Source organism: Eptatretus burgeri, chromosome 10 (assembly GCF_056783735.1).
Source record: "Eptatretus burgeri isolate ZD-2024b chromosome 10, Ebu_testis_v1, whole genome shotgun sequence".
Taxonomy (NCBI): domain Eukaryota; kingdom Metazoa; phylum Chordata; class Myxini; order Myxiniformes; family Myxinidae; genus Eptatretus; species Eptatretus burgeri.
Genome location: NC_140970.1, coordinates 39,483,732 through 39,511,722, shown reverse-complemented (window position 1 = coordinate 39,511,722; position 27,991 = coordinate 39,483,732). Strand labels below are relative to the sequence as shown.

The window sequence follows — 27,991 nt, the reverse complement described above, 5'->3', positions numbered from 1 at the left end:
GACAGGCAACGAGCTGGAACATTTAGCAGGGGATTTATTTTACAATAGGGAGGGAGACACAGAGCAAAGTTATCATGAATATGCAGGCAATGCACAATGAGCAATCAACACTTATACAATTTCTACTTATAGGATGGCGCCACCACAGACACATACACACCAAAAGAAAATGGACCTGGATGGTCTTTATTTCGACCCTCGCAGCCAAGGGGATAGACATGCTGGAGGTCAGAGCTTGGCCGGGTACCTGGTCACCTCGTGCGGTTACACAGACTCCAACCCACCACGGTGGGACTCGAACCCACGACCCGGAATCCAATGAGCCCACTATCCTGGTTGCCACGAATGACGATCGAGCACCACGGTCCTGGCTGCCATGACCACCACGAGGAACCCCGGAAAAGACCGCAGACCAAGACCGCAAACTATGACGACTGCACACTAAAAGACCAAAGGGCAAAGAGCAAAAAGCCCAGACGACGACGACTACTACTGACGACAGCTCGCCACCTTTTTTTATCATTCCCCCCCCCTGCGGGTCGAGGGAACCGCTCTGAGGTAACTCGCCTCCGGATTGGACGAGGGGTTGTCGGGCGATCAGTGGCCTCTCCTTATTGGACGGGACGAACACTCCATCTGGCTAGGGCGGAGTCGGCCCTGAGGTGATGAGCTTCCTGATTGGTTTGGTGGGGGAAAATGGTGGCCATCCATGATTGGAGGAGGTCCGGTGGGAGGGGGGCAATGACCACCCTCCCCCCCCCCCCCACTGTGCGTGTCTGAGAACCCAAACGGAACAAGCAGGGGAGCACCCTATTCCCCATCCCCCCTTGTAGCGGGGAGGGGGGATTTCGGGTCGGCTGTCGGGCCGGCCGCTGTCGATTGGACGAGCTCACGGTGGGCGGAGGGAACCTCACCCCTGTACGTGACATGTTGCACGTGGGCGATGGTGCGAGAACGAAGGATTGATTGGTTGGCGTTGGGTATTGCAAAAATCTAACTAGAAAGAAACTTCGCAGCGCACACAAGTAATTCCCTTTAGACATAGGGAGGAATCAAACTATAAACACACACTTAACGAAATAACTCAACTTTGGGACTGCTGACTGTCTGTGTGCAAGAGGCTTCCAAATCCGTAACAATACAGCACACGGTGACCATCGGTATTCTTTATATTTTGAGGGTACTTGTGAAGTGAACATCAGCATTGTAAAACCTTGTTGAAATTTGAGGGATCATGATATTTATCATGGCATGGAACTAAAGGATATCTTTATTTTCACTGCAAAATCTATTCTGTGCATCTGCTCATTGCTTAAGTGTTTATTATTATTATTATTATTTTTTAAACAAAACATGATTAAAATACCATTAAAAACAAGCGATGTTGGCGAGAAATATACACTGCTTATTTCCAAAAGTATTGGACAATATTCTTGTGACATTTTGGACAATACCGCATTGCCAACTTTGAAAGAGATAATGTGGGTTCTTGAATCGACCAGCATGTTACATTGTTACATTGCCTTGTAACATCATGTTACATTGCCTTGTCCGTTCGGAATTTATTTAAAGGCAAGGCTAACAAAACTGCAGTGACCAGTTCATTTTAACTTCTTTACCTTATTGCTCTACTTAACCTTAACAAGGGCATCTAACATATACGAATGAGGATTGAATCAGCAAGTCGTTTCATTTTAAAGGTCGTTAAAAAAACCCAGAAATGCAGGTTAAAATATTTCTTTAAAGTCTGTGTCAAAAAACAATTCAATCAATGTCACTTTTATTATTTTTAATTTTAGTCCACTTACTTGTTGAGCATCCGATGCTCATTCTGTAAAGGTGTAAATAAAAATCCTTTAAATGTAACGATTCAAACTCTGTTGGCCTGTTTGGTGTTCCTGCGCGGTCTCATGATTGTGGGATCTCAAATCCTAAATCCAATATCGTATGTTGATTTACTCTTTGTTGAGTAATGTAATGTCCTTTGTTGAATACCTTGTTGAACACTGTAATGTCACGTATTTATCCATGGGTGTTCAAAAAGTTATTGGAACAAGATACTCACAATGGTCAAAAACATGCCGTTTAATGTAAAATAAAAAAACCCCAGAAAAAAACATACTGTATGAATACACAATTATTGAGAAAAATATATATTCTTATGAACTACAAATAGACTTGTAAATACATGTTTAATTTTCTTTGCGATTCTTAGATAATTGTGAGAATCTCGTTCGTTGAACTTTTTGAGTGCCCCTTGAGTGAGTGTGAGAAAATCATCTTTGCGATACGCTGGAAGAGCCCTTTGAAGATTATCCCAAGTAGAAGAAGACGAAGAAGAAGTAGAAACTCCTCCATGAGTCTTGGATCGCTGTTTTTATTTGCCGACTTGTATGATGATCAATAAAAAGTCATAGTTTCTGCGGTGCAGCTAAAATATCAGCAATAGCAAATAAACAGAGTAAACAATGCAATACAACCTCACTAAAACTTGATTTGAGAACTTCAATACTCTGATGAAACTTCGTGTATATATTTTAACCCGATTCTCATTAACCATAAGCTAATGATAACTGTAGCTAATAGTCAACGACTTAAACCCCCATCGGTATTGCATTGAAACTGAAATTAAGCCAGAAATTCAAGATAACCAGGAGTCATCAAGGCATGTTTGACACAGCATCAAACAGCTGTTTCAGAAACTGAACGTTAACTCAATGATAGTGTCGACCAGTCTGGTTATAGGTTTGATTTCTGGTGGAATCGAACTGACATAATAAAATTGGAGGGCTGGGGGGTCACATCAAGGAACATGCTGCTGTTTAGAGTGTTAAGATTGTCTTTTAAAAGGACTTTTTGTTGTCTATAAATGTCGTCAGCCAGTAGCTTTTGAAACTTCTCACCTTGATAAACCTGTACCCAAGCAAAATGTAAACTGTCCCTGCATTACTATGAATACTGTGGCATGAGAAGGAAGAAAAGTGAGCTGCACCCCAGAACTTAGAACAACAGGGGAAATAATGCGGCAACCAAAAGACAATTCTTGATCAAATACAGATTACATAATACATATGCATTTGCTATAGAGAAAGACTGCTGTGACGGCATCTTGAATGATGAACTTTCAATGTGCAAATTCCAATCAGTACTTTGACAAAGGATGACCAAACAGAACGAGCCATATAAATTCAATAAGAATTGGAAGTTATTGGATATGTAATTGGTGTGGTGGACTCGCATCCTTGTGGCTTCAAATTCAAATCCCACTGAAGGGAGCAATCGAATAAATAAAATTTGTTGTCTGTCTGTCTGTCTGAATGTCTGTCTGTTTGAATGGCTGTCTGTCTGTCTGTTCACATTTTTTGCAAAGACCGCTGGGCTGACAACCACCAAATTTAGCACACAGACCAGGTCCAACCCAGGGATTGTCTTAAGGGGATTTTCATCCAGCACCTCAGCCTTTAAAGACCCCAAGGCCCTTAAGATCTTAAAGGCCCTGAAGACTGTTTAGACCCCAAGGAAGGGGGGAGGTGGGGTATGAGGGGGTCGGAGGGGGTAGGAAGAGGAAGGGGTGTGGTGGGGTTGGAGGGGAAAGCGGTGGCATGAGGAAGGGGAAGTGGTGGGAGGAGGGAGGGAAAGTGGTGGGGTGGAAGTTTGGAGGGAGGGAAAGTGGTGGGGTGGAAGTTCGGAGGGAGGGAAAGTGGTGGGGTGGGAGTCTGGAGGGAGGGGAAGTGGTGGGGTGGGAGTCTGGAGGGAGGGGAAGTGGTGGGGTAGGAGTTGGGAGGAAGGGCAAGTGGTGGGGTGGGAGTTCGGAGGGAGGGAAAGTGGTGGGGTGGGAGTCCGGAGGGAGGGGAAGTGGTGGGGTGGGAGTTCGGAGGGAGGGGAAGTGGTGGAGTGGGAGTCTGGAGGGAGAGGAAATGGTGGGGTGGGAGTCCAGAGGGAGGGGAAGGTGTGAGAGGGGGGAGGGGAAGGCATTGGAGGAGGGAGTGACCCGGCTTTGCCTGGCAACGCCTGGTACCTTTGCTCGTGTTCCAAAATAAGTTTTGGGATACTAAGTTAGTCTCAGGTGAATGATCAAGTTTCTATGGGATTGTTAATAAAAAAAAATACTCAGCTTGCTTACTAATGACCTTCAGGGATGGATTTGTACTTTGTGTCCACATATCTTTGGTTGACTTCAATGCCCTCTTGGCAACTTATATGGGCACTAAAATGATAGGTACAAAAGGGTAGTGTGGCAAAAAAAAAAAAACTGTAATAGCATGAAAAAACGTATACCCTGAGTACAATGTTGCAAACATCAAGTTAGTGTACATTTTTCTCAAAGGAAGTGACTACTTTCGAAGAGGTATACAAGCCATTCCATCTCTTTGTGGTGAAGCATTTTGCAAGATCAGGGGTGTGTTGAGTTGCCAAGTTTTTTGTAGAGCGTTCACCAAGTGGCTTAAGCACTCAAGCAAGCACTCCAATTAAATGGATGATAAGGTATGGCTGGCTTGGCAAGCAAGCGGATTGCTAATGGAATACACCCGTTATTCTCCCTCCAGCCCAAAAGGGCCGACTCTGGATCAGACCACATGTAGTCTGGGTTGTCCTCCCACCCCCACCTCTCACTGTTTCAAAACCTAAGTGCATTCATCAGTGGCCAATCTGCACGAGGTGTATGTGTATAATTAGCATTAAAAGCCCCATGTGGCCACTTCAGGCTTACTAACCTTATAACACATCTCTGGATAGTTGCATGGATGCCAGTCATGCTTTGGTCACACGAGAATATCTCATACAGTGAGTTGTTACATCACAGTTTGCACCACTCCCAAGCACACTGGGGGCACACAAAGAGTTTGTTCCAAGGTTATTGTGATAGTTAAGTTCTCCTAAAACTCCAGCCTTCTCTGGCAGAGCCTTCCCTGGTCACAGGATGTGGTTTTAACTCAACTATCTTCATACATCGATTTGTTCATTAATATCCTGAACTTTTGCATTATTCCCATTCGGATTCACAGGGGAATTGTGATCGGTGTATTCGAAAGGGCTTGGCAAAAATACTTAGCATCAAATAACAAACACTCTCCACTCCATCTTTGCACAGCAGGCAATTTTAGCCGGAAACAACTTCTCCACACCTGGACCTCAATTCAGACCAATGTAGCCATGCTTTGCTTGTCATGCTTTGCATTGCATCTTGGAGCATGCCATCTCTATTTGCACTTGTGGAAGAAAACAATGCCACAATATCTCCCAACGAACAAGACACATAACAGACCTGTACCTTGGCCATGTCTTAATTGTTTTTTTTATTACTTTTCAATTTGCAGCATTGACTCAATTTGACAATGATTGCAAGAGAGCAGTTCTCTGGCTCCATGTCAAGTTTTTAACAGGGTATAAGCTGAGGATAAGGTTGGAAGGTAAGGGCAACAGGGGGTGGTTAATGGAAGGAAAACATTGAAGGTGTTTTATATGAATGCCATGATCTTGAATGGAAAGATGGAAGAGCTGGTAAGGTAGGGTGATGGCGAGGGGTACAATATAGTTGCTGTCAGTGAGATGTGGTTTCGTGAGCAATCCAAATGAAAAAGATGGGAATTAAAGGTTTCAGGGTTTATTGGTGTGATAGGAAAGAGAAAAATGTAGGAGGTGTAGTTATCCAGGTGAAAGACTGAATTGTATCGACAGAAAAGGATGACGTTAAGGAGGGAACTGATGGAGAGGATTCTGTGTGGATACAGCTTAGAGATTGGAAGACAAGAGTGAGATACTGGTAGAAATGTTTTTACAAGGCTCCTGGTATGAAGGAAAAGCAGGAAAGATGGATAGGTGAATAATTCAGAAAGGCATATGATATGGGAAGAGTATTGATTATGGGGGGTTTAATTTGTCCAGGTTAAATTGGGTCCAGGAACAGGGGGAAAGACAGAGCAGAGGAGGATTTTCTGTCTTTTGTCCAAGATTGCTTTTTAACCGTTTGTAGAGAATCTCATGAGGGGGGGGGGTGCAAATGTTAGACCTCTTTTTAAGTAAAGATCCCAATGTGGTGGAAGAGGTGGAAGTAGGAGAACATCTACTGACAAGCGACCATAACGTAGTAAGCACAACTCTATTGTTGAGATGTGAAGTTCAGGATCGTCATGTAAGTTTTTTGGAGTAAAGGAGGTATGCAATGTAATAAAAAATAAGCAGAAGGCATTCATAAAGTACAAAATAATAGGCTTGGAGTCCGACTCATATCAGTGTCTGAGGAAACAGAGACTAGTTAAGAAAATAACTTGTCTTGCCAAAAGGGAATATGAAAAGGACATAGCCAAAAATATTAAACACGAGCTGAAATACCCCGCGTTGCCCAGGGAAATTCAATGAAATACTTCAATAATTCAAATTGTGTTGTTGACAACAAACTTCAGGGTCTTAAAGGGTCTTTAGGGGATGGGAGTCTTTCAGGTCTTGGGTCATAAAGGCTCTTCAAAGGTCTAAGGGGTCTCAACAGTTTAAAGGGTCAAGAGGTTTGAAAGGTACATTACAATAGTATGTAATCAATAGACGTACATGCAGTCAGGGTGCAACCGACGTTAAGACAGTACGTAATTAATAGACTTATACTCACACGGCTTCACGGACAGAGTCTTCATGGTCTTCGGTGTCGTAAGGGTCTTGGGGTCTGAAAGGATCTTCATGCTCTTCGAGGTCTTAAAGGGTCTTCAAGGTATTAAAGGGTTTAAAATGGTCTTTGGGATATTTGGGGTCTTTAAAGTCTGAGGCGGTGCATGCAAGTACCCAAAGGACAATCGCCAGGTCGGATTTAGTCTGTGTGCCAAATGTGGTGGTTGTTGGCCCAGCAGTCTTTGCAAAAAATATGGACAGACAGACAGACGATGAGTTTTGTTTATTAGATAACAACAAGGCATAATTTAACTATATAAAGACGTAAGCAAAGGGTTACGAGGAGTGTAGGCTCATTGAGGAATAACAAAGGAGAATTGGTGGACGATGAGGGTGAGATGGCAGGCTTACTAAATATATTTTTTTAATTCTATATTTACACCAGAGCAGTCAGGGAAACTTCCATTGCTGAGAGTACCTGTCTCGGGGGGTGGGCCAGGGCTTTTAGAAGAGATCCAATTTGGAGTCGAGGAAGTGAAGAAACAGCTGGAAAAATTAAGTGATGATAAAGCTCCAGGGGCAGTAAATATGTATCCTAGAGTATTGCAGGAGGTGGCAGAGCAAATAAATGTGGTGTTAGTGGATATCTTGAACAGCTCACTCGAGTCAGGACAGGTACCAGAAGAATGGAGAGGAGCAAATGTACAACCACTATTTAACAAAGGTTACAGAGAAGAATTTGGGAAACTGGAGCCAACACCCATTAGCTTGAATTAAGTTGTGGGAAAGGTGTTAGAAACCTTAATCAAGGAACAGATAGGGAATCATATGAATAATTTCAAACTAATTGAAGGTAGTCAGCACAGATTTACTCAAGGGAGGTCACATTTAACAAATTTATTGGAGTTCTATCAGACAGTTTCTGATTGGGTGGATGAGGGAAGTGCAGTGGATGTCATGTATCGAGACTTTCAGAAGGCATTTGATAAAGTACCGTATCGGAAGTTGTTCACCCATGTGAGGGCTTGTGGAGTGGCTGATCAAGTAGCTAACTGGATTGGAAACTGGCTTAGTTATAAGAAGCAAAGAAAGAGTGGCTGTGAGTGGGAGGATGTCTTGCTGGTAGGATGTAAGTAGTGGGGTACCTCAGGGATCAGTACTCGGACCATTACTATTCATGATTTACATAAAACATTTGGATAGTGGGGTGAAGAGTAGGCTTTCCAATTTTGCAGATTATATAAAGCTTGGAGCTAAGGTTGAGAGGGATGATCAGATTCAGGAAAGTCTTGATAGTTTAATAGATTGGGCAGAAGCAATTTAAAATAAAAAGTAAGGTGCTGGTGATGGGTATAAGAATAATGAAAATAGGAATTACATCATGTAAAGGCCAACCATGGAGTGTTTGACACAGGAAAAGGATCTGGGGATGGTAATAGGTACAGGGTATGTGTTGGGAGGTGGGGGGGGGTTGTGGGAGGGGGTTGCAGACAGCTTAGTGCCAGGCAGCTGTAAGTAAAGTTAGCTAGGTTTATGTTGTATTCACTTGGGCAGCAATTATAAATGCAAAAAGGTGATATTCACATTATATAGGAATTTAGTGAGGCCTCATCCGGAATACTGTGTACAGTTCTGGTCACCACATCTAAGGAAGGACATACTGTAGCTACTGTGGGAGAAAATAATTATATTATGTACTCTCAATTTGTAATTGTTGCTGGTGTTTTATAAATTTAATTTTTGTGCTGTAAGTCAAATTAGATGTCAGTTATGCTTTCCTTGAGCCAAGAGTCTTTTGACCTAAATGTTGATAAAAGGAATGTCTTGCTATGGAACAAAGTGACCTGGTTGATAACACCAACTTTTGCTGTAATTATGTCATTTGCTTTTCACCTTGAAGACACGTATTGTAGTTGGAGTTATTTTACCTATATGTTTATCAGCCCTCTCCACTCTCCCATGAAAGCATATAAATACCATGAAATGTAATCTTGTTTTAGTGCAAGCACGTGTGGATGTATACCATCTCAGCAGGTTGTACTCCTTGGTACTCCTTAGTACCAAGTAAAATAAACTTTTCTCTGAAGTAAAGTACCTTCTGTTGTGGACAGTGAATTACTCGGGGTCTGTCAGAATTTGAGTAACAGGATTTACATTCGAGTCGGCTAAAACGTTACGAATAATAATTCCACAACAGCTACAGAATTCTACAATGATCACAAAAAGGTCAGAATTCCTCAACACTACCATAGAGAGGGTTTTGCATGAGGCTACAAGATTGATTCCAGGCTGAGCTAGACTTAGCTATGCGGAGTGGCTGAAGGAGACACGACTTTATACACAAGAAAGGAGACAGTTATGAGGGGATATTATTGAGATGTTTAAGACAATGAAAGGTATAGATAAAATAAGTGCAGAAGAGCTTTCATCAGAATAACCAATGATATAACTCAGGGCCATTGCCTGAAAGTAAAGAAGATGAGAGTAGGACAGAATTAAGGCAGGGGTCTTTCAGTCAGAGAGATGTTAATGCATGAAATGGTCTCCCAAGAAATGTAGTTCCCACAAAATGTAGTGGCAGCAGAAAGAGTAGATAGGTTTAAATTCGAATTAAACACGTTCCAAGATGCAATGGAGACGGAGCGGTGCAGAGATATTGGCAGGACTAGTAGGTAGCTTGTGTGTGGATGGGTAATAGTTTCTGTGGTTGGTATAGCACAAATATGATGGGTCGAACGGCCAAAGTTCAAAGGTCTTTGTTGATAACCTTGTACATTCATGAGATAAACGAATTAAGGGAAGAATATGCAGGTCATTCACACTGGAAAATCAACAAAGGTCAAAATTAGCTTCTCATTATCAGAGTGTGCTTCAGAAACTGTAATAATAATAATGATCTCCAGGGAATTTTCCATTGCATGCTAATGCATGACATTTCCAGTGGGGTTTGCATGCTTGCCAATCCCAGGGCTTCAGCCACAAATAATAGTATGCTTTCACTTGAAGACATATCCAGAAATAGAACCATTTAAGCATCCAAACATACTGCATGTGACTTTGGAATAGTTACGAGTCCTTTTTTAAGCCATCACAGCCATGCCAGGTTTAGCAATTAATGTCTAACACCAGTGGAACAGTGCTCTCAGTGCCGGGCAAGGTCTTTGCTCACATAATTATTGATAGGGTTCGCCATTATCTGCTTGAGCACCAGCATCCAGAGCAGGCAGATTTTACACCAAAGAGGTCAAACATTGACCATATCCTTGCTCTTTGGGTCCTCACTGAACGCAGATGACTTTCAGCAGGGGCTGCTTGCAGCCGATGTTGATCTCTGCAAATCGTTTGATTCAGGGAATCGGGATCCCCTCTGGAGGATTCTTGGTCTTCATGGGGTGCCACTGAAACTGATCGATCTGATGTCTGAACAATATTCTGGAACTGAGAGTGCTGTGAGTTGTGGTGATACCATCTCCGACTTATTTCCAGTTGTTACTGGAGTTCGTCAGGGGTGGGTACTGGCCCCCACACTTTTCAGCACTTGTATGGACTGGATTATGGGGAGGATGTTGGAGAGACCAAGCTGCGGTTCATCGTTTGGGAATGTCAAGATTTCTGACTTTGATTTCGCAGATGATACAGTCATCTTTGCGGAGACTCTAGATATCCTTTTGGGGGCCCTCAAGGTGCTGAATGAGGAGTCAGAGTCACTGGGATTATGGGTTTCGTGGGTCAAAACTAAGATCCAGGCTTTCAATGACATTTTCGATGCTGCTATCTTGTCTGTAACTGTTTGTGGTGAGGATGTTGAGGTCACGGAGAGATTCACTTACCTTGGCAGTGATATTCATGTCTCTGCTGGCTGTGAGTCAGAGGTCAATAGACATCTAGGTCGGGCCTTGAGAGTCATGGATTCGCTGGATAATGGGGTGTGGTGCTACCGGTACCTGTGCGGGAGGACGAAAGTCCCAGTCTTCAGGTCCTTTGTGCTTCCAGTCTTGCTCTATGGATGTGAGACTTGGACTCTGACCAGGCATCTGAGATGGATACTTTATTCCTTTGGTACCAGGTCTCTTCGGAGAACCCTTAGCTATCAAGGGTCGGACTTTGTCTCCAACAAGCGGTTGCTAAGAGAGACTCAAATGAGATTTGTTACCTGCCTAGTCCGTGAGCATCAGCTGCGGCTGTATGAACATGTGGCTCGTTTTCCTGACGCTGCTCACCAGATTATCTCAGCGAGGGAGCCTTGTGAGTGGAGGAGACCAATGGGCTGACCACAAAAAATTGCTCCAATGGTTACGTCAGGTCAGATATGTGAGCATGCAGGTTGATCAGCATCTTAAGGAGATGGGGTGGGCCAGGCATCTGCCTGGGGGATGGCCAGACGGAGGCCTCTGAAGTACCGGCAGAAAGTGGATGCAGTGATGCGCTGCTCCGGTGCAGCTAGATGCCTGGCCCACCCCATCTCCTTGAGATGCTGATCAACCTGCATGCTCACATATCTGACCTGACGTGACCATTGGAGCAATTTTTTTTAAACCTTCAAATACCCTATAATGTTTCAAATGAAAATGCTGGAATACCTTGAATTGGAACCGAAATATCTGCATTCAAGGATGCATCATTAAGAAGTGATATGGTATGATGTTCAACATGAGATAAGCAAATAGAGTACAAACTAAATGGGGCATTCAAACATTCAGGAGAACGGGGTACAACAGTTCACGATACGCCAAATAAATTTATATACTGTATAAGGAGGTGTACATAGATAACCAGAACAGCACTCTTCGACGCCACGATGTCATCAGATATGCCTCTGCCCACATGATGACATCAATATGCATCCTTGTACAAAGTTTGATTTCAATCCCTGAACACAGATTCAAAATACCAATTAATTCTGGCTGCCAGATCATGCGTCCAATCAGGTTGAAATTTAAAACATTTTCCCCATGACTAGGAGATCATAATTGTGACGTTTCACATCGATTTATGAACTGGTTCAAGAGAAATATTTTTTTTGAGATTTTTGTTCAATCCAATATGACTGCCAGACTATGTGACCTATTAATTATTTGTGAACATCCTGGCATCACCAAGGTTTGGGGAATATGTGAGTAAAGTTTCCTCTCAATCTGTCAAGCCGTTCTGGAGAAGGTTTTTGAAGGTTTATTCTTCAAAAAAAAACATCAGAGCTGCCCAACCATGTGACCTATGACCTCATAAGTGGAGAACTTTTTGTTCCTCATGAATAGGTGATCATACCTGTAAAGTTTTGCCTCGATCTGTTCAGCCGTTTCAGAGAAGATTTTTGAAGGTTTTTGGTAAATACAATATGGCTGCCGAACCACGTTACTGATGAGGTCAACAATTCCCCCCCCCCCCAACCATACAATTTAGCCCGAGATGACCCTCAAAATTTTTCATACTGATCTGATAAAGCATTCGACGTATGCAATTATGATGTCATAACGAAGCCACCTATAACATCAACAAAAAAAAAAGTCACACTTGTTTCCGATGGGGAGTACATGACATGTGCCAAGTCTCAATTTTTTTTCCATGAAAAGGTTTCAGAGATACAGAGGTCCAACTTTTTCCTTTTTTCCAACAAGGTTGCCACACCGTGTGACCTATGATGTCATAATTATCATTAAAACATTCGACGTGAGAGTCACACCTACGGTGAAAATTTTGTGTCAATCTGATAAGCGGTTGCAGAGAAAAGAGAAAATTTGCATGGATGGACCATACGGCCAGACGGACAACCCGAAAACAATGCCTCTGGCGACTGTCAGCGGAGGCATAAAAATGTATATATTTTCTTACCAATGATATACTTATTGAAAAAACCTTAATTTGGTGCGTACATATTAAAAATATTAATTATTTTGCTCATGAGAAAGCCGAATGTGTCACTTCTGGGTTTGTTTCCAAATCTCATGTACCTGAAGCCTCGCTCCTTCTAATTCCCTCCACACTTGCTGCACTCAACTGCTACTGGACACTGTATTTCTCCCCTGAGAAGGTGGAGATGTTTCTGGTGATCCTCAACTCCGATTCGACCCTCTGTTGTGGCATCCATCATCTTTCAGATAGGCAGGCAATATTTTCTCCCCTCTCTGCAGAACTTGATAGATTCACGAGCTGGTCCAACAGTTGGAATATGTCCTTTGACCCTGACAAATCTCGCACTCTCACTTTGTTCTCTGAAAGGACTTTCTGCCAAACCCTTCCATTTATTTATTTAACAAACCTCTTGAATTAGTTTCGTCCTTCAAACTTTTGGGCCTCACCATCAGCCACAATCTCTCAGGGAAACCACATATCCAAGTTGGTCTCCAAAGGCAGCCACCAACTGGGCATCATCCTCCATCGTGCCAGGTCTCGTCTTGGCACATCTGAACTTCCAACAACTTATAAGGCCTTCATCTGCAGCTCGATGGAGGACCACTCTCCTCTTTGGGCAAGTAGTGCCTTACACCTTTCCCATCTTGATGCCCTGGAGACCACTGTCCTCAAAATCAATGGAATCTCCTACAAAGAATCTGAATCGCTGGATTATGTTACTTCTGCATTACAAACAGATTGGTGGTTTCTCTGTTTTCAACTGCCTCTTTTCTGGCCTTGCACTTTTTGCCTTTTCCATGCTCTGTCCCTCCCACATTTCTGCAGGGTGTTCAGAGTGTGCTTGTAACCCACTTCTGGCAAAACTACCAAAATCCAAGCTCATTGCTCACCTCCTCAACTAACTTTCTCAGTCTGCTCAATCTCATATTTTTTTTTCTTCCAGGGCTTCAAGACAACTGTTCACCACCTCATCAGGTCAGCCTCATCCACACTCATAATCTTTTCTACCCTCATTAACCCGAACCAAGCCAACCCCTTCCATTCCATGTAAATGTGTTTACTCCCCTCTCTCTCTTCATCCACCTTTTTGATTTTTGTTCCATTTCTGTTTCATCCCCAGTTTTCCCTTCCTTTTTTCAGCCCCTTTTTTGACTGAGCTTACATCCAGCTTGCTCACCTGTGTGTGTGTGTTCCCCTCCCTCTCCACTTGCTCTCATTCTTCCTCTTGCTCATTCCTCCTCCAAGTTCCTCTCTGTTGTTCCCCAATTTACCCTGCTGTTGGTGTGCTTTCTCATTTTTCCAATGTGTTCTTTCTCATCTGTTCTGTGTTCTAGCTCTTGCATGTTCCTCGACTTTGTACACCATCCCTCCACCCCCCAAAAAAACAAAACTTTGGCGTGTCTTGGACTAATGTGATTTATCTCTTTCATATTACCTTTTGAATACCCCACATATGTCTGCATCTTCACAATGTTACTCTGGATAAAATGTTATTATTCAATAAAATACTGCATCGTATGACTGTGTCCTCAAGTTGATCTTCCTTGTAAGCTGGATGATAAATGTAACACAATGCTATAAACACAAGCGTGATGATGTTCCTCAACATAGTTTCCATCTCCCAAAATCATGCCATGATATTTCCTATTTACGAATCCACCATGGGATTCACACATTGCTTTGGAAATTCTGCAAGCAGTGGTGGGGCTATATTATATAGTGCAAGGAAATCAGACCCAGGTGGAGGCCATTCAGCCCATCATGCCTACGTGGCATCAACACCACACAAATTTATCAACACAAGATCCAAAGAAGAAAATGCAAAATTTTATTTATGTATTATATTATTTTTTTATTTATTTCTCTATTTATTTTAAGTTTTTGGATTTTAATATTTTTTGGTCTCCTCAGGATAGGGGGCATGGGCTTGGTTAAAAACACACATCAACCACACAACACCCCTTCATGAGAACCCCACCAACAGCACTCCTTACACATGCACACCATCACCCATCAACATTCAAGCTACCATAAAAGTCCTGCCAACATCCCTATACTCCTCTATGTCCAATACTTCCAGGTACCTATCCAATTCCAATTTAAACTTATCTACTGTTTCTGCTGCCAACCGGGCGTAGTGGCGTGCGCCTGTAATCCGGCTACTCGGAGGCTTGGGTTGGAGGATCGCTTGAGGACAGGAGCTCTGTGCTGGGCCGCGCTATGAGAGGGTGTAGGGCAGCCCGGAATCATGGCGAAACCCAATCCTTATCCCTGTGTCGTAAGAGGCGACCAGGAGTGCGTCAGGAAGGGCATCCGGTGTAAAACCTATGCCAAATCAGTATGCGGATCATAATGGATGATCCGCTGTGGCGACCCCTAACGGGAGCAGCCGAAAGACGAACAACAACTGTTTCTGCTGCCACTACCTTTCCAGGGAGGCCATTTCATGCATTAACTACTCTGAGTGAAAGTCACCCACCTCACTACCATCTTTACTCTCAGGCTATGGCCCCTGGTCCTATCACTGTCGACTCTGTTGAATAATTAATCTGCTCTTATTTTACCTATACCTTTCATTATTCTAAACATCTCTATCATATATTCTCGTAACCGCCTCCTTTCTAGTGAATAAAGCCCTGCCTCGTTCAGCCGCTCCTCATAGCTAAGTCTAGCTCGGCCTGGAAGCAATCTAGTAGCCCTGGGCTGAACCCTCTACATGGTATCTATGTCCTTCCTGAGTTGTGGTGATCAAAACTGCACACAACATTCTAGATGTGACTTCACTAAATTCCTGTACAAATTTAACACCACCTCTTTTGATTTATAATTGATCCCCCTCCGAATACAACCTAAAACCCAATTTGCTTTACCTATAAGCTGCCTGGCATTGGGCTGCCTATTTACCTCCCATATCTATTCCCACCCCCAGATCCTACTCCTCTGTGCCATGCTCCAAAATTACCCCTTGCATCCTGTAATCTCTATTTTCATTGTTCTTTCCCATCCCCTTACACTTGCTCAGGTTAAATTCCATCTGCCAGTCTTTTGCCCAATCGATACAAGTATCAATACTCTCTTGTATCTGTTCACCACCCCTTCTGCTATCCACCTTACCTCCAAGCTTTGTGTCATCCACAAATTTGGAAAGCTTACTTTTTACCCCATTATCCAAATCGTCGATGTAAATATTGAATAGCAATGGTCCGAGTACTGATCCTTGAGGTACCCCACTATTTACCTCCAACCAGCAAGACATCTTCCCACTCACAGCCACTCTTTGCTTCCTACCACGAAGCCAGTTTGCAATCCAATTAGCTACCTGACCAGCCACTCCACAAGCCGTCACTTTGGATAACCACCTCCGATGTGGTACCTTCTCAAATGCCTTCTCAAAGTCTAGACATACAATGTCCACTGCCTTTCCCTCATGCAGCCAATCAGACACTGCCTCATAGAACTCTAAAAGATTTGTGAGACAGGAACTACCCTTGATAAACCCATGCTGACTACCATGCTGATTAATTAGTTTGTATATATTTAAATGGTTCCTCATCTGTGCCTTAATTAATGTCTCCAACACCTTCCCCACAACTGAAGTCAAACTAACAGGTCTATAGTTTCCCAATTTTTCTCTGGTTCCTTTCTTAAATAATGGTGTTACAGTTGCTACTCTCCAATCCTCCGGTACCTCTCCTGACTCCAGTGAACTATTGAAAATATCCATTAATATCTCGCTTACCTGCGCAGCCACTTCCCTCAATACTCTCGGGTGTATATTATCTGGCCCCATAATATATTGTGCGTGTTCTAATGTTCTTTGGATTCGATAACATCTATGACTGCAGCAGATGGTTCTTGGCAATGTAAATTTTGTCATCCTGTTTGGTGCTAGACTTCTAGCCCTCACTATAATGCTGAGCCTAGCTGTAATGCTGATGGGCATAACATGCCACTGGAGGCCACCATGTTAGCACTCATTCAGTTAAGCGAGTTAGTGCTCACATGGAGAGATGGTCCTGAATAATCTCTTATCAAAATCTATATAGTGATGCTGCTGTCTCATCTGGTTGTGTGTTGCAGGTGTTCTGGATGCTTCCTCTTCAGAAAACTGTCTGGAGTTGAGGTATCATACAATTCCACGTGTGGAAATCTATATATCCACCTGCGCATTTTTTTTTAGATCCCTGTGGAGGATCTCTAAGTCTTACTCACGTTGTTGTTCTTGTGGACTTTTTTGTTTCACAGCCTCCAGTTTTCATCGAAACTTCCTGAAACTTGGTATATATATATATATATATATATATATATATATATATATATATATATATATATATATATATATATATATATATATATATATATATATATATATATATACCCTGCGCAGACAGTAACCATCTCCGATTTAGAAAATTCCTACTAGAAAAAAAGTTATGACGTCAAAATATCTCCGCTAATGGAAATCGCCTATACCATCATCTCCGAAACTAGGCAAGCTGTTTGAATTTTGTTTGCGGGAATCGAACAGGGCATTAGCAGAGATGAATTACCGTACATATGATACATCACTATGACGTCATATCAACTTTAATTACGTCATTCCTATTTTTTTGACATTTTTTGTTTCACAACCCAGGGTTTTCATCGGATCTTTGTGAAACTTGCCATGTATATGCAGAAAGCCCACGCGCAGGCAGTAACCATCTCCGATTTTGGAAATTCTTCCTCGAAAAAAAGTTGACGTCATAATATCGCCGCTAATGGAAATCGCCTACACCGTTATCTCCAAAACTAGGCGAGCTGTTTGAATTTTGTTTGCGGGAATCAAGCCGAGCATTAGCACAGATAATTTATCGCAAACCTGATACATCACAATGACGTCATATTCGTTTTTATGATGTCATCATGAAGAAGACGAGGATCTTAGCTCATTCGAGCTTGTTAATAATATAATTGTGGCTTTGGGGCTGTATGCATTTCCTCCTCATTGTGGATTTGGTGAGAGGTTGGGGGGGGTTGTGGTTGGAGCGGGGGGTAGGGGGGGAGCTGTGACATCATCTTTTACCATCTCCAATGAACCCTCCTGTCCTGTGCTGGCACTGGCAGATATTTCCATCATTTGCCATTACTTTTAATTTTAATGCTGCTTTTTTGTAATTCTTGTAATTCTCATGATAACTATAAGCTGATAATATCCTTCTCCTGTATTTTGCACAATTTTGATACAGCCTTTTGTCATCACTGTTGCAGGACTTTCTGGAAGCATTATAATGCATGTCAACAATTGAACTCTTACCAAGTTTTTTTGGCCTGAAGAGGTCAGTTGCTATTGGAGAAGAAACATCAAGGGAATACAAGGAACATCAATGTCAGAAGAGGCCAGTAGGCCCATGCCAACATCTCCTGTATCACACACTCCAAGGTGGCCCCTTGCATTAAATAATGTTATAGGTATGAGCTTAGCAGAGCTATAACCCCAAGCATCTCAGTGGGATTGCACTGCAGCCGATACTGGGAAAATAATTTCATCCTCAATATTTTTGACCAACCAATTCCAGAGACCATGCCATTTCCAGTGACTTTTTCCACTCAAATGATATTCTTGAGCATGCTCTGGCTCTTCCAAGACATATTCCCAATATTCTAGTAGTATAACAGACTTGTTAGTAAATAAGTAGATACTCACTAAGCACATAGACTTGGCTATTCTCCCAGGGGAAATCGAAAAAATGACGACAATGCAAAAAGTAAGCATTTTGATAGGTTGATGGAATCCATCATCGCTTCAGACATGAAATCCTTCCTCTTCTCCAATGGCTTGATTTCCAATCATCAATTTGGTTTCAGACCAGGTCACTCTACCCTAGATATGCTGCTACTGCTCTCCCATCAATGGATGGAGGTCCTCAATGCCAGACAGGAAATCCGAGCCGTATCCCTGGACATATCACGTGCTTTTGACACAGTCTGGCACCCTGCCCTACTCACCAAACTCTCTGCCCATGGTATTCAAGGCCATCTCCACTCATGGCTCGCAGACTTCCTCTCCTGTCGCAGTCAACGTGTGGCCCTAAATGGAGTTCTTTCATCCCCTCTTCCTGTGCAGGCTGGAGTTCCTCAAGGTAGCGTTCTGGGCCCTGTTCTTTTTCTGGTTTTCATCAATGATCTCTCGGACTCTCTGGAAAATCCTCTATTTCTCTTTGCCGATGACTCAACCCTCTGCCGTACCATCTGTCATCCCTCAGCCCGGCAAGCAGCAGCTTCTTCACTCACTGCAGATCTGGATAAAATCACAAACTGGTCCAACACGTGGAACATGTCTTTCAATCCAGACAAATCTCACACTCTCACTATGTCTCTTCGAAAGGACCGTTTACAAAAGCCCCCCATCCACTTTCTCAACAATCCTCTGGAAGAAGTCTTTTCTTTCAAGCTTCTGGGTCTCACTATCTGCCATGACCTTTCCTGGGAAAGTCACATTTCCAACCTTGCCTCAAAAGCCAGTCGCCGACTGGGAATCCTCCGTCGTGCAAAGTCCTTCCTCGGCCCTCTTGAGCTCCTGACCACTTACAAAGCTTTTGTCCGTAGCCTGATGGAGTACTGCTCTCCCCTCTGGGCTGGTGCTCCTGCCTCCCACCTTTCTCGACTTCACGCTGTCGAAACCAGGGCTTTTAAGATCATTGGCATCTCCCGCAATGAAGCTGAGTCTTTGGGCCTCTCACTCAATCACCGCAGGTTGGTCGGTGGTCTTTCTGTCTTCTACCGACTCCTCTCCAGCCTTGCCCCCCTGCTCTCTCTGCGATTTGTCCCAACCACATTTCCACAGGGCGCTCAAGGTCCGCCAACAACCCCCTTCCGGTAAAACTACCAAAATCACGAATCACTGCTCATCTTCACTCTTTCATTCCTCTTTTTTCCCGCCTTTGGAATAAACTTCCTCACTCTATTCTTTCCCATTCTTCCCTTCAGGCTTTCAAAACAGCTGTTCACCACCACCTCTTATCTTCCCCCATCCAAATCCTCGATCTTTTCTACCCCCGATAATCCACCCAAGCCCACTTCCTTCAATTCTCCTGCTTTCCTTCCTGAAAGTCCCTTTAATGTCCATCTTCCCCTCGCCATGTTCCCCGTCCCATCCCCATCCCTCTCCCTTCCACAGTTCACCTGTGTCTGTTCCCCAATGTTTTGTCCCTTCCACTCCCGCCCCTCTTGTCTCATGCCTCCTTGCTGTGAGTTGTGTGTTCGCTCTCATACGAGCCTCGACCAAGGTATACAAAAAAAAAAAAAAAAAAAAAAAAAAAAAAAAGCCATCTTGGCAACTTCTCAAACTTAAAGTGACTTGGTCCACTGATATTGTGTTGAAGTTTTGGAGTGATCAGTTCAGCTGTTCTGAAAAACAAGATCTTTGGATTTTTTTGGAAAAAAAATCGTAAATCCAAAATGGCCATTGTTCTCCCACCTCATCTGCACCTGAAAAATGGCTCCCACCCAATCTACCTTCTTTAATCTCTTCTCCTTTGGCCACCTCCACACTGCATGTCAGTCAGCAAACATCACTCCCATCCACAAGAAGGGTGCAAAAACAGACCCTAACAACAGACCAATAGCCCCATCCATATTACAAGCTTGCTTCCAATGACAAGCAAAATCATGGAATCCTCAATTGCTTCTGATATAAAATCTTTCCTGTTTTCAAACAGTCTGATCTCTGACCATTAGTTTGGATTGCATCCTGGTCACTCCACTCTGGACTTGCTTCTGCTCATCTCTCAGCAATGGTTGGTGCAGAGGTCCTCAATCTCAAACAAGAGGTGAGGACAATCTCCCTAGACACATATTGGGGATTTGACACAGTCTGGCATCCTGCTTTGCTTGCTAAGCTCTCTGCCTGTGTCATAGAATGCCACCTTCATTCCTGGATTTCTGACTTCCTCCCCTCACACAGTCAACATGTTGCCACCAATGGAACCATCTCCTCCTCTCTCCCAGTGGAGGCTCTAATTCCTCAAGGCAGTGTGTTGGGCCCAGTGTTGTTCTTCATCGATATTAATGACCTCACCGATACTTTGGAAAACCCTCTCTTCCTTTTTGCAGACAAATCCACATTGTGTCATACAGTACCCCATCCCTCTGCTTGGCAGACAGTTGGCTATATGTCTCTCTGCTAATCTAGAAATGATTAGACTGTGATCTGATAAATGAAACATGTCCTACAATCCCAGAATAAATCACACCCTATCACTCTAGTATGAATGTCAAATTAACCCACCTATCTATTACCTTGGTCAAACACTAACGGGTTCAGTCTCGTGAAATGAAAGACTTCACCATCAGTTATGGCCTTTCTTGGGCCGACCATATAACAAAGCCAGCCTTCAAAATTTGGCGCTAAACTGGAGGTTTTTAGAAGAGCCAACAAAGTGATTTGAGTTATACATTGTTAAAGTGTTTAGTTCAACTGAAATAAAATAAAACTTTTAAAAGCTACAGAAAGAAAAAGAGCAACCCTTTTTTTTTGGAAGTTTACTGTCGTTGATGTACAGTATTTTACACTGCCATATTTAACATGTTAAATTAGTTGCTCTTGTTGTTGCCTGGTGTTTGTGTCCTTTTATGGTGTCCCTAAAAACAGTAAGTTTCCTGCTTGGAATGATTTTCAATTTTGTTTGACTGACAGACAGACGAAAACAAGTACCTTATCCGTTGTGCGCATGGACGATCGGGACGAGATTCCGTACAATTTGCAGAAATACAGAGCCAAAGTACTGCTAAACTGCAGGTTCGTGTTCCAATTCGTGTTCTCGTGTTCATAATATAAAATTCAATTGGAATTAGGTAGTTCCTCGATCATAAACTGACATCTGTAGACGGACAGACCGAGTAAACCTATTGCTCAACTCCACCATGAGCATTGAAATTAATAAAGAACCTTCAATACGTACATCTGATATTTTAAGGGATGGTGAGATTTGGAAAATTTTAATGTCAACATTAATCAATATCGTTCCTTGTCTTAGCATCATCTTACTACTTACTAATGCTACTGAGGCTATTTCTTAACACTCTAAGCCTACTTCTGCAAAGGTTAGTTCGAACAACATTCCAGTGTGACTTTAGTCTGAGCCTGTTGAATGTTAAGGTTCTGCAAAGTCATTAACTTTTTGTTGTTTTGCAATAGCGCAAGGTTCGTTTTTTTAATACAGAAGTGGATGTATATTATATTTAAAGTTATACATTCGTACATTCAACATCCGATTGCAATGTGTGACTACCTATTCTGTTTCTGGCATATTTCTCGCCTCTAACAAATTGTTTGTGTTCAAATTGAAAACCCAGATAAACTGTGTTGACTTCATTTCCCACGACGTTGGACAGAACTTGGCTATCTGTCAGGACGGCTATCAAGGTGTCATAGTCGATCTGACATCAATGCCTAGGGGCCGAATCCACGATGCCTCAATATCCAGATTTGTTCATAATACAGTATATCAGAGTCTATCTCTGTGCCAAATTTGATACTTGTATCATAAAATGCCCAGTAGGTTGGATATGCTGCCCAACTATATCACTACTTCTTAAAACGCCCCAAATATTTGCATCATCTTGTGGGGTCAGTCTGGAAAAGATTTTGGCCCAAGTATTTCACGAACTGGCTGGCGAGGCCCGACATTCAACTGGAGGTGGCAGGAATTTGCGATTGTTTTCAAGATGTCAGCGATAACTCACCTCATCATAGCAAAATACACAATGGGGACTTTAACATTAAAAACAAAGGACCAGTCATGGCAGATAAGTCGTATGGCTTAATATCCTTCCGATGGGCTGTGCACGCAGTGATGCCTCACCCTGCCTATGAAACATGAGGGTGACAGTGCATACCTGAGTCGAGATTTGAACGCAGGCTGGACCGCTCAAAGGCGAGTGTGAATACGTACCTCTCAGCTCTATCCTGCCCGCCCAGGTAATTGCTTAATATAAAGTGTATTTTGATATTTTATTCAATCAACAATTTCACAACTGCAAAGTTGGTTGATTGGAAGTAAACATTAATAACGGATAAATATAGGTTATTTTTACGCTTTTAAATATATTCCCTCAAAAACATGGCACTGTTTCCTGACAAATCATATTATTGGGAGCAGGTGAAATAAATTTTCATGAACATTTTATTTTTAAAAAGCAACAAAACGTTTATAATTCACAGCATTATTTTGACCATATAAAATGGACAAAAAATTTATGCTCCTGAAAATTTTTTTTTTTCAAAAACGAGACACGGTTGACTGATTTATAACAAAACAACAAAGCTTTAAACCAGGCAGCCTGTCTGTGACTGGCATGGACTTGCAGTGCCAAATAGGAACAGTGTTTAAGCTCCCCGAGGAAACTCTCTCTCGATGTAGAGATGTAAATGACGTTTTACTACTCAACCTATTCCCACTGACATAACTCCCATGTTGCACAATGAAAAGTAACTTCATAAGTAGGAACGAATGTTTGATGATGTCTTACATAGCCTCTTGGTAAACTAAGATGTTGTATGACATTACTATTGGTATTACTATTACGACTACTACTACTACTACTACTATTACGACACTAAGACTATTTTAATGGTCCAAATTATTCCCACCTGTGTGGTCAGCATTGGAATGTTATCAGCCTAAAAATTTCACGAACTGTGCGGCCAGGTCTGATGTTCGACTGAAGGTGGCGGAAATTTGGAATTTGTTCAGGGTGCTGGCAATAACTCTTTGCCTCTTCACAAAAACACACTGAGATCTTCAATGTCCACCAATAACCAATACTGTCAGATAGCTCTTATAGTCTAACGCCCTTCCGATGGATGGCGCACTTAGTGATTACTCGCCCTGCATGGGAAACACTAGGGTGACGGTTTATAGTCTGGTCGAGATGCATGTCAACCCAAACTAGACAACTCAAAGGTATGTACACACCTCAAGGCTATCCTTGCAGCATAAGTTCAGTCTTACAAGCTGTAAAATATTTTGATAACTGTGACAAAGTACTCGTCCATCAGTCCTGGGTCTTTTTATTTTTTTGATAAGCGGGAATGAAGAATGCTTTGGAATTTTTGCATAACACAACCATAACATGCACATGGTTTATTTTAAGACCAGTGTTAACTCATAAATTATATGTTAATCAAAACTCCATTGTAAAATAGTCATGTCCGCAGGGTCTAACCCCTACCTGGGCGGATGGCAAAGCTTCTCCCTTGAAGGCCTACAGCCGGGACTCAGAGATTAATGTGCGTGCGGGAAGGGGGTGCAATGGCAGAGGGGCAGAGGACCACAGCACCAGGACAGAACAAGGGGGGTTTATACTTGAACACCACGACAAATACACGGATACAGCTTATTAAAAGGAATACATTTTATGAAAATAGACAAATATTTACAAAGCACAATAATTCAAAAGGGTAATGATAATAATGACGTCAATAGATCCTAAAGTCGAGGCACCTCTTCACACAGACTCAAATACAGACAAAGGGAAAACAAAATAAGAAGAAAACCCTTCCTTTCGAGTATTCTTGTACTTAGCTCGGCCCAGAGCTGGTCTTTGTGGAACTTGGGATCGAGGCGCTTCTATTCACACATGCAGATGCGTGCAACAAAATGGCGCCTCGTTGCTTTTCTCGTAGCGGGACAAACGCACGCCAGGCAATCCGCAAGCAGCACTCCGCACCAAGGCTCAGAGCTCCAGTGCAACGGCTTCATATGCAAATAGTCCTCATTGACCCAAAGAAGAGCCAAAAGGCCAGCATCTTGCTTCACCACGCGAGCCAAATCGCCTCAACACGAATACATGAATCATGCTGTCTTCCTCGGGCGTGCGCTCACCCTCAACTCTCGCCTCGCCAAACAATGCGCAACCAACCCATCCTCTTCGATCATGCCTCTCCATCCTCCACCTCCGGCGCATTGCATGCTCACACGAAACCCGGGAAGACGTGGCTTCTGCTTGCTTGGCTAATTTCTGACGTCACACCCATCAATCATCAGCCTCGGGGCCGTAACTTCGCCAGTTTCACCCTTTGCAGGCGGGGCTTTCTGCCTGTTTGTAATTGTTTTAGGGACGTGTTTCCCACCTTTATTGCCAATCTTGAAATATAAAAACAGAGGGAAAAATCACAGAGGGGCGATTACATACTGGGGAAGCTTATTCTTAAACCCTAGCTAATTAACACGACACCACCCCCTCGTGTGGTGACACGTAACACTTAAGCTCACAGGTTCCCTACTTAGTTACATCGAGATCCCCCTACACGTCCACGGACCAAGCAACTCTACATAATACTATATTCCCTATTAAATTCTTCCATCTACCCCCACAACCGTAACAATATCTTAACGCAAAAGTGTTAACTTTTACTTTGATGGTTAAAATACCTCGTATGATGTTTTTTATCAGATGGTATGACGTGGACATGAAATTATGGACAAAATAGGAGGAAAGATAGCTGTAGCTTCGTCTATGAACTGGCAATCCAGGGACACTTGTGAAGAGGATATCACAGCCATGAAATACTGCAAAGCCCTGAATGAACACTTGATGATAAAAGTGAGTTCAATTCTGACCATGAAAAAGTTGCTTTGAGTGACTGTGCAGTACAAACTGCATGTCTTTTGTGATCAATAATAATTCAATGAATGAAGACAGCAGTTTAAAATGATTGGATGTCATGTTTACATTTTATGAGCAAGCATGCCAAAAATAACTACACTCCATGACTTATCACAGCTGTTTCGTTAGTGCTTTTCATATGGGGTTCCAGTGCTTATGGAGAAACTTGTATGCGCACGCACGCACACGCACGCACACACAACCAACAACAACATGAAGGCAGGTTCAGTGATGCTCCAGCAGCCTCATGACAAAGATTGCATTAAGTTGTTTGTTCTTGCCTTCTCAGCAGTAAGAATTTAGAATCTGTACTGGGTAAAAGAGAGCCTGGTGTTGGCTTCACAGTTAAGATGGCTGGCTTAAGATCTTAGGGTCCTGAGTTTGAGCCCCTGTCACGATGTTGAAATAATACCAGGTGGGTTGACTCAACTTGTCATCCTTCCAACGTCGGCAAAATGAGTACGAGCTTACTGGGGTAATAAGTCATTCGGGTATTTTGCGTAGGAGTGGCGACCCGTCCAGGACTGTACTGTCCTCCTTAGCCAAATGAAGCTGCCTCAACAGCCCAATGTGCATCACGGCATAAAAGGAATGGTTATTATTTATTACAGGGTCCCAGAGCTAACCTGTTTCCTTGTCATCTTTAACGTCCACTAGCGAATGCTAACAGATGGGACACCCAGTTCAACGGCCACCCGAAGGATGGCCCACTTTGTGATGCAATGCCCCGTCTCTGAAGCACCAATCCGACGGTTTATGGGCAGGTCTGGAATCAAACCCAGACGAGACAGCTCAAAGATAAGTGCGCTGCATCTGTACCTTCCTGTTAGGACTAATGCTATTCTATAAGTGGCATAATAATCCTATAATAATGATTGCACAGATATTATGCTGGGTGTTTTTTTTTTTCCACTCATTGAACGACTCTCATTGACAAATTTTGGTTTCCCATTAGAAATTGTCATTTTACAAGTACAAATGAGATGTGGTGGTGCTTGTCTGTGACAATGATGTACATTGTGATAAATATTAAGCATATCCCATTCTTGTTAACCATCTTTCTTCTTCCCTCGTAGAAGGTGCACTAATTATAAAGTAAACAGAGTCGTTCACATATTCACAAAACAGCATTTCTGCTTCGCTTCAGCCAGGTGCAGGCCACAACATCTACACTCTCAAGCCCAATTGGAATTGTATAATCCCCAACTCGATATGGTATGATATTGTCCCAGAGAACGTGATAAGCATATGAAAAAAACTTTTGGTTAGGATTGATTCAGGTGATTGTAGTTCAAAATTTCCAAAACAAACCTTTGTACTGTGGAGTGAAAGGGTGCATTTCTGGCGGCAGACTCTGGTAAAATCGCTGCTCTCTCCGGATGAGCGGTTTGCAGATCGTCTCTGAGTCGTAAGATAAAATGCTGGTATGACCAGCTACTTGGTGTACAAACGGCTGCAGAGGAATCCCTCGTGATGAGGCACAGTGCAGGGATACAGCACAACTCTGTGCTGCCGGAAGAGCCATATCAGCCTCCCACACACGAAGTTCCCTCTTAACCATGGCCAGATCGGGGCACGACTCTCAGCACCCAATCACCGTCTTACAGGTATGGTGAGTGCGGCATCAGATTGGCGAGTGAAGAGTAAACGGTGCCATCCTCTGGAAAGACAACAGATGTGGGTTTACATTTTCGGTTCAACGTCTCAGATTTGAGAATGGCTTCCATTTCATTGTACCATCCACTCGTCATCGACTCTTCAACAATTAATGTAGTTGACAACTCAGTTTTTACAAGCAGCCAATCAGGTTACTACACTTTTGAGTAGCTAATTGCGTTGATCTTAGCAAACAGTGTATATAAAAGGATGACTGCAAAGCTTTTCATAAAAAAAATACACTGTAGACAATAAAAGATCCGCTTATAGCAACTACAACAGCACTCGGCAGAGCGCATACCTCCGCCAGGCTGAACGGTTCACGTTTTGTATCCCACTGATAGGCCGGATCTGGATTCGGACATGAACCAAAATCGAATTGACTTGTTCTTGTCACCTACCCAACTCATCCATCAAGTTTTGTTAAAACTCGTCCGCAACTTTTTGAATTATCGTGCTAGATATCGTTTTTGGACTCATCTCTCAATTAACAAATTATCGCATCTGGATCCAGATTCGGATCTTCCCCAAATTCGGATCCGGATTCGGATCTTCCCCAAAATCGAATCGATTTGTCCTTCTCACACACTCCCTTCTCTGTGTGTCTGTCTGTCTGTCCATCCATCCATCTGTCCAGGCCATAACATGTTTTTTTTTTTTTACCATTTGAGCTTTTGTCATCAAATTTTCAACAAAGCTTTATAATGAGAATATGGAGAAAACAAATAAATAATTTGGTCAAAACGTCAAATGTCAATGTCACATAAAAATCAGCAATTTTAATCCAATTGACCTGGGATTTTAAGAATTTGCATATTGGGTCACTGAATTGGTTCACCAATCAAAAGCTGGAAGCCGATTGTTTTTTTGTTTTATTTTTAGATCAAAAGGTCAAGGTTGCATAAAATCGTCAATTTCCATCTGATTAACTTAAAATTTGAACAAATTTGCATATTGCATCATCGAATTGGTTCACCAATCAAAGTTAGAAGCAGATTTTTTTTTTGATCAAAAGGTCAAGAGTCAAGATCACATAAAATTGTCAGTTTTCATCCGATTGACTTGAAATCTGACCAGGGTTTACGTATTGCGTCATTGAAGCTTATTGCTTTTGAGGTCAAAAGGTCAGGGTTACCAAAAATCGTCAATTAAAAAACAAATTTTTTTTTACCTCCACCACCAAAGGTGGAAGAAGCTTATGTTTTCACCCCTGTCTGTCCGTTGTCAAAAAGTT

General features: G+C 42.6%; 1 protein-coding gene and 1 long non-coding RNA gene across 3 annotated transcripts in view; one reads left to right on the top strand and one right to left on the bottom strand.

Moving 5' to 3' along the window:
- The window catches only part of LOC147018369 (uncharacterized), a 41,754-nt gene extending 23,946 nt beyond the window's left edge, over positions 1 to 17,808 (top strand). Inside the window, exons 2-4 of the long non-coding RNA XR_015062350.1 lie at positions 13,394 to 13,425; positions 16,531 to 16,573; positions 17,701 to 17,808. This is a non-coding gene — a long non-coding RNA (uncharacterized LOC147018369). The remainder of the gene's footprint in view (positions 1 to 13,393; positions 13,426 to 16,530; positions 16,574 to 17,700) is intronic.
- Positions 1 to 27,991, bottom strand: part of LOC147018368 (inositol hexakisphosphate kinase 1-like) — a 66,504-nt gene that overhangs the window by 12,274 nt on the left and 26,239 nt on the right. For both annotated transcript variants that reach the window (XM_085897949.1, XM_085897950.1), the window contains exon 2: positions 26,413 to 26,761. In XM_085897949.1, coding sequence (XP_085754075.1) covers positions 26,413 to 26,662 — 250 coding nt within the window. In that variant the 5' untranslated portion in view covers positions 26,663 to 26,761. The remainder of the gene's footprint in view (positions 1 to 26,412; positions 26,762 to 27,991) is intronic.